Below are 7,463 nucleotides of genomic sequence, written 5' to 3'. Positions count from 1 at the left end.
GCTGATCAGGGCCTTTCCATCTGCCAGTCAGGGCCTTCCTTTGTTTGGCGCCACCCCCTGGTGGTCAGCGCACGTCATAGCGAGCGATCGAACTCTCCTGGTGGAACTCCTGAGGGGACACTTTGCATATGAGGCTTTTATAGATAGAGAAGATAGATTGCCCCCAACCAGATTATATCCATTTAAAGCTGCAAGAGGCTGTATCCATTTAAGCTGTAGGGACCTCTCCTCAAGCCCTTTCCCAGGTAGAGTGTTTCCAAATTTCTGAACCTCAAGCTGGTGGGTGAAAAAAAAAAGGGTATTTTGAGATACCTCTAATTTGTATTTGTTTTTTGAAGCTCCTCTGGGCTCATTTAGCTCCTTTGTTTCTAGGAACTACGCAGCCCGGTGCAGCATCCTGTCAGAACACTGTGCTCCGGCCTGGGTTGGGTTTGTTGCTCGGCTTCCAGAGTGTCGGTCGCTGATACTCCCAGAACTCTCTTCCTGCACACACCCTGTTCCTTCTCTCTTTTTTTGTTAATCCTCACCTGAGGATATTTTTCATTTATTTATTTATTTATTTATTTATTTTTTAGAGAGCGTGGAAGGAAGGGGTGTGGGGGGAGAGAGAGAGAGAGAGAGACACACACACACACACACATCAATTGGCTGCCTCCCACACACGCCCAATTGGGGCCCGGGATCAAACCTGCAACCAAGGTAAGTGCCCTTGACCAGGAATCAAACCCATGACCCTTCAGTGCAAGGGCCTATGCTCTAACCACTGAGCACAGCAGCCAGGCTTCCTGTTCCTTCTCACTGGCCATCCAGTCACCTATTCATTCTGTGGTTTGGGGTTTGGCTAACGCCCAGTTTCACTAAGAGAATTTTCATTTTTGTTTTCCATACTGTTTTTGGGTAATTTCTGGGGTGAAAACAGGGAAAAGATGACCCTTTTGTCCTCAAATTGAAAATTCTAAAACAGAGACAGGTGTTATTATCACCCATTTTACAGATGTAAACACTGAGACTGAGGCTGGTCATCCCTGTGAGAAAGTGATCCCGTAGTCCTGGTTCCAGCTCTAACCAAGTTATTTCCCTCATGACCTGAGGCAAATCACTTCTCTCAGGTCTCAGCTTGCCCACCTGTAAAAACCAAGACACTGTGACTTTCAAAATGTCTTAGAAGGAGCCCAAAGTTCCTCTGAAGCTGACAAAGGGAGGGATGGAGGGGAGCGAGAGGTCATGGTGGGGGTCTTCCACCAGAGACCTCAGCTTTTTACCGGTATTGACATCACTGACTTATGCCTGCGATGTATTTACTTATTTATTTATTTATTTATTTTAATTGATTTTTTTTTGAGAGAGAGAGATGAAGGAAGAGGGAGAGATAGAAACATCGATGCATCAACATTGATAGGGGCTGCCTCCTGCATGCCCTGCTGGGGATCAAGCCCAAAACCCAGGCATGTGCCCTGACCAGGAATCGAACCCGGAACCTCTTCATATCTTGATACAAGGGTTGACACTCAAATGCTGAGCTACATTGCCCTGGCGGAGATTTATTTTGTTAAGAGGGTAATTGATGGGAAGAAAAAGAAAAAAACGGAAAATCACTGTATTAACTCAGATGTTGCAAACTCATGGACCATAGGCCTGACCTGCCCGACCAGCGTGGTTCAATGGTTGAATGTGGATTCCCAGTCAGGGCACATGCCCAGGACGATCAATGATTCTCTCTCCATCACTGATGTTTCTATTTCTCGCTCCCTCTCCCTTCCTCTTTGAAATTAAAAAAAAAAAAAAGTTTTAAGAAAAGAAAGTGGGCCCTCACCAGTTTCACTTAGTGGATAGAGCACTGACCTGTGGACTGAAGGTTGTATTCCAGTCAAAAGCACAGGGTTGCAGGCTCGATCCCCAGTGTGGGGTGTGCAGGAGGCAGCAGATCAATGATTCTCTCTCATCATTGAGTTTTCTATCTCTCTCTCTCTCCATCTCTGAAATCAATAAAAATATATTTTAAAAAAGTAGCCTGATCACATATTTCATTTAATCCACAAAGTATGTTTTTTCTTTTTTTAAAATTTATGGATTGATTTGAGAGAGAGAGAGAGAGAGACATCAATTTATTGTTCTACTTATTTATGCATTCATTGGTTGATTCTTGTATGTGCCCTGACCAGGGATTGATGTTTCTATCTCTCTCTTCCTCTCCCTTCCTCCCTGAAATCAATAAAAATATATTACGAAAACAAACAAACAAACATCAATGATGATAGAGAATCATTGATCGCCTGCCTCCTGCACACCCCCTACTGGGGATGGAGCCCACAACCAGGCATGTGTCCTTGACCTGAATGGAACCTGGGACCCTTCAGTCCGCAGGCCGATGCTCTATCCACTGAGCCAAACCAGCTAGGGCAACAGTTTATTCTTGTATTATTTTCCATATGTATTATTTTTTCCTTAGGAGCAACTGTAAACCGACTCTTGCCCCACCCTGCATTGGTGCTCAGAGGTATGCATTTCTGTTGGGGGGATGGCCCGGAGCATAATTGCTGGGTGACCGAGTAAGTCAGCATAGACTTTCGCTCTGGTGGAGCTGGCAGATCCCCAGTGACGGTACCCACCTACCTCCACTAACTACTGGGAATTCCACTCGCCTGCCTTCCACCCGCGTGATTACCCGACAGGGCCCCAAAGGCATTGGGGTTTGTGACTCCCAAGCCTTCAACAGCTTCTTTGAACTCCTAACCCTTCTCTCCTTTTCTGAAAAGAGTGACGAATGAATGGCTGTTCGCCAGGGGACCCGCTTCTCCCTCTTTGCAATTCTTGGTTGGGAATCCTTTATTTCAATATTCACGTCTTCCTCCGGGCTGAGACCTGGAGGTGGGGCAGGAGTCAGCCAGACCTGGAGGGGGTGGGAGTGGGAGGGAAGGACCAGGGAACATTCCAGGCTGGGGGTAGGCCAGGTCACATTTAAGTTTTCTGGAGGCCAAAGGGAGAAAGAAGAAGAGAAGGTGTCCGCACTGCCTGCTGAGGGGCTCTCAGAGGGGATGGGGGTGGGCTGCGAAGCACGCCCCCCGCCCCCGCCCCCGCCGGCCGGGAGGCCCCGGAGAAGTCCTGGGAGGACTCAAAGAAGTTGGTCTTGATTGGCGGGTGGGAGAAAGGGATGAGGCTGGGGGAGGGGAGAGAGGTGTGTGCGCTACTGTCATGTAAATAGCTCCTCCGGGCAGGGCGGCTCCGGGCCGATTTAAACCTCCCGCACCTGGGCGGTCCCAGTCTCCGCGCGCCTTCCAGCCCCGCCACTTCCCTGCGATCGGCTCCTCGGACCTCCCGCGGCATGGCCCCCAAACGCCAGTCCTCGCTCCCGCCGCAGGCGAAGAAACCCAAAGTGCCTGCAGCCCCCAAGCCGGAGAAGAAGCCGGCCCCTCCGGACGTGCCGAAGGGAGGTAGGTGCCCGCGCCGCGCTCGCTGGGGAGGGACGGGGTTTGCGGAGACCGACTTCTAAGTGATTTTCTCCCCCTGCCTCGTCTCCTTCCATCGTCTGAGCTGTGATCCCGGGTTCCCCTGGCGGGATTGCAGGCACAGGGTCGCGTGGATGAGGCTTCTCGGGAGAAAGAGCCGAAGGGGGGAAGCTGGGAGACCCCGAGCACGTGGGAGCTCGTCCCTGCCCCCACCCCACGCCAGCACCTACTCCCAGCCCCCGGGCTTCCGGGATCCCCTGCCTCGGTCCGTACCACCGCCGGCCACCCTGAGGCTGGGGGAGACTCGGGTGACCCTTTCCTCTCTCTCACCCTCCACAGCCGCGGGATCCTTAAGTGTCCCGGCGGTCCTACCTCCAAAACCTCGCATATCCCTCCACCTCGCTTCCCTGCTCGGCCGCCGCCGGCCCACATTCCGGTTACCTCCTCCTCCTCCTCCTCCTCCTCTCGCTTCCAGCTTCCTCCGCCCTTCCAGCGCGCAAAGCCAATCACGTGACTCCCCGGCTTAAAACCCTTCCTCTTCTTGCTTTCCCATTGCCCCGAGGTGTAGACTGAGATTTCCAGGGCCCCGCCCCTCGGGTCCTAACCCCCACCTCCCACCCCCGACCTCTCCATGTGCTGGCCCCCTCCAGCACCGTGTACCTCTGTTCAACTCTTGGGGCTCTGTTCTCTCTCCGTGGAACCCTGACCCCCACTTCTTACCTCTCCTTACCTGTGCGAGTCTCCTTGTTGCCCAGCTCTCTGCGGAAAAGTCGCTTCTTACTCGCACACAGACTCCTTTGAGCTGCGGCTGCTGGGCTAAGAGTTCCCTTGTTTTAAAAGACAAACATATTTTTATTGAGTTCAGAGAGGAAGGAAGAGGGAGAGAGAGACAGAAACATCAATGATAAGGGAGAATCATTGATTGGCTGCCTCCTGCACGCCCCCTACTGGGGATGAAGCCCGCAACCCAGGCATGTGCCCTTGACCTGAATGGAACCTGGGACCTTCCGTCCGCAGGCCGACGCTCTCTATCCACTGAGCCAAACCGGCCAGGGCTAGGAGTTCCCTTTTTTTGCCCTTGCAGCTCCCGGGGTCACCCCAGCGTGGCCCTTACATCAGTACTTTGTAATTGTGGGTTTCATGTCTGCCCCTCGCCCCATTAACCCTTAACTTGGAGGTGAGGGCTGCATTTTGCAGACACACAGCTTGGAGCTGGGCACGAAGTGGATTGTTCTGGTGATTAGGCCTCCCTGCTAGAGCGGGGGTGTGGTGGGGCCTTCATGGGGGATGGGTTTGGATAGGTGGAAGGCAGGATGGCATCGTCCTAGGGAAACGTGACCGCGGGGTCCGTGGGGAGGGGCTGGGGATAGGGGTCTGAATCTCCCTAATTTGCAGACTTGGCTGAGGTGGAAGGAGCAAGAGTCCTCATCCAAGTGTTCCTAGGGATGTGCTGGGGGACAGGCAAGCCTCCTGCCCGGGTGGCAAAGCTGAAGGCCGGGGTTTGAAACCTGGCTTTATCTGGCTGTGACCTTGTTGGGCAAGTGACATCACCGGTGTTTCTTTTCTCCTGTGTGAAATGGGCTCAACATTTACCCAGTTCTTAGGCTTGTTGTGAGGTGGCTTAAATAGAAGTAAGCCACGTAGGACCCTGACTGGCACAGACTCTGGGCTCCTGAGATGGTCAACTCCTTCCTACTTGTGAGCAGCACAGCGTAGGCGAGGGCTCCTGGTCTCCTTCCGCTTAGCATCTGACCAGGAGCTGCACCACAGTCACCAAACCCAGATGACAGCTCATGCCACTCACTGGGCACTGATCTGCCAGGCACTGTGCTGCGAAGCACTTCTCCGCCCGTCAGCCCTCACAACAGCAGCCCGCGGTGGGTAATAGCCCCATTTTGGAGATCAGAAAGAGGAGGCTCAGAAGTGGGTGTTTGTGTGTGGGATTTCCTCTTCATCCCGGGACGCTGCGGCACTGTTGGGAACACCAACATCTCTCTGTTCCAATACTTAAGCCATGGGCTTCTCCTTCAAAGAAACTGGGAAGGAGAGGAGAGGGCGGAGTTCTGAGTGAGGCCCAGGAGCATGTTGGAGCCCGGAAGAGGGCACAGTGGATGAGTTATCTCTTGGTGTGTCCAATGCCACTCCCTTATTTACTGGAACTTTTGCCCTTTTTCTTTCTCTTCCACTTCCTAGTGTGTGATCTTGCATTCATTTAAAATTTTTTTTTCCTTTTTATTGAATTTTGGGTGACACTGGTTAAGAAAATGATACATATTTCAGCTTCGCATGCATCTGGAGTGCAGTGAGTAAGGGCTGGGGTTGTTGAAGGCTCTGGAGCCTCTGCAGATGCCTGGGAAACAGATTGGCCACGGAGGGGATGCTGTGGGTCACTGGTACCTACCTTTGAACATGCTTTGTGTAGCTGCAACCCTCAGCACAGTGGTTTTCAGGGTGTTTCCTATTTGTAGGTCATGAAATCATTTCAGTGGCGTGCACCCTGATCTAAAGAAAGAAAATAGAAGATTAAGGGCCACATCACACTTAGTAAGGGGAAAGCATTGTTTTGTGTGTATTTGTGCGCCGGGTTCTTGATGTCAGTTGCACCTCTACTGTAGGTCATGCCCCAAATGGAAAAACTCTGTCAAAGAGCAGGCGCTTGCTCTCCACTAGCCTGAGTGAGAATCTTGGCTCTGCCACTTGCATAAAAAAATTGCATTTATCTGTGCAGTAAGGATATTGATACCTGCCTGTGTGTCATGAGGATTGAATGAGAAAAGGCATGTGCTTCTCACAGCCTGTGGTCCAGGGTCCGTGCTTCAGCAATGCTCTGGAGCCTGGGATTTCTTTCCAACTCAGTAACATCACAATGGTGGCAGGAAATTGGCCATAGTGAGAGTATGGATACACCACCAGAAATAGCAAATGCTGCAAATCAGGGGTTTTGGTGTGTTTTTTTTTTTCTTCTCTTCTGGGATCTGGTTGTCAAACATTTAATAATACTTCTTCCTTTACGCCTGTGCAATTGGGGTAGGTATGGATGGAGCTGGACTCGATTGAGATTCAGGTTTGGAAGGGAAGGATTAGATGAATTTCTGGGTTTTTGAGTGAGTCCCCAGGAGATATTTGTATTCTGTACCCATGGACTGGATGCCAATTACTTAACATTTATTGATCACTTCACCATGGACTATCTTGAGCAATAAAGAAAGACACTGTGCTTGTTGGAAGGCAAATGATCCAATCTCAAATTCTGATTACAAATGCCCAGGGAAGCTTTTTAAGGTCCATGTCTAGGGGCCCTGGAGGAAGGAGTAGAGTGAGGTGCATTTGCATTACCTAGAAAGCATTATTTTAACAGGAACACCTTGGCCCTACTTAATGGTTCAAGACCTGGCCTCTAAAGCAGGCCTTTGTTGGTTGGCCCTATCATCTGGGACAGGGCGAATGAATGCAACACCTTTCTATTGGTCAGTTGTGTGGCCTTAATGAGGTCCACGCTGCACTTTGCCAGGAACGGGCCCTAGGTAGGGTTTCTTGCAAGCATCAGGCACAGAGTTGGGCCAAAAGGACCCACTTCCCTGCCTTCAGCGGACTTCTACTTCAGTTCGGCCCTGTTTAAATGTTACCACTGACCCATGTCCCATTTGTCAGCCTTCTTTGCATTTTATCATTTTATAACAAATAGGGTGGGAGGGGAAGTGACTTGCCCAAGGGCATACAGCCTGCTGGGCAGAACTTGCACTTTTTAAAAGCCAGGAAAAGGCCCTGTGAGTGAACTGGGCAGCTTAGGGCTTTGCAAAGCCCGATTGGATAAAAATAGCAGTTTCCCCATCAGGAAGGTAGGATGGAGGTGCTCCCTCCTCTCCCCCACGGAGGGATGCCCTAGCCTTGTCCCGGGGCGCAGGGCCTGGGGTGGGTGCATTTCTGGGTCCCCATGCTACTACGAGGCCTGCACTTCTGGGGGGCTGCGAACTCCCCTCCAACCTGCGGAGAAGGGAAGCCGCTTCGCCACCACGT

General features: G+C 51.4%; 2 protein-coding genes across 2 annotated transcripts in view; one reads left to right on the top strand and one right to left on the bottom strand.

Moving 5' to 3' along the window:
• The window catches only part of WDR34 (WD repeat domain 34), a 34,272-nt gene extending 30,948 nt beyond the window's left edge, over window positions 1–3,324 (bottom strand). The window contains exons 1-2 of the mRNA XM_014529301.1: window positions 3,248–3,324; window positions 1,693–1,698 (exon numbers count right to left, since the gene is read on the bottom strand). Of these exons, the coding sequence (XP_014384787.1) occupies window positions 1,693–1,698; window positions 3,248–3,324 (83 nt within the window). The remainder of the gene's footprint in view (window positions 1–1,692; window positions 1,699–3,247) is intronic.
• The window catches only part of SET (SET nuclear proto-oncogene), an 11,883-nt gene continuing 7,664 nt past the window's right edge, over window positions 3,245–7,463 (top strand). The window contains exon 1 of the mRNA XM_005881392.2: window positions 3,245–3,431. Within this exon, the coding sequence (XP_005881454.1) occupies window positions 3,323–3,431 (109 nt within the window). The 5' untranslated portion in view covers window positions 3,245–3,322. The remainder of the gene's footprint in view (window positions 3,432–7,463) is intronic.

Source organism: Myotis brandtii, unplaced genomic scaffold (assembly GCF_000412655.1).
Source record: "Myotis brandtii unplaced genomic scaffold, ASM41265v1 scaffold68, whole genome shotgun sequence".
NCBI lineage: Eukaryota > Metazoa > Chordata > Mammalia > Chiroptera > Vespertilionidae > Myotis > Myotis brandtii.
Note: the sequence above shows the minus strand (reverse complement) of the source record. Positions and strands in the feature narration are given on the sequence as shown.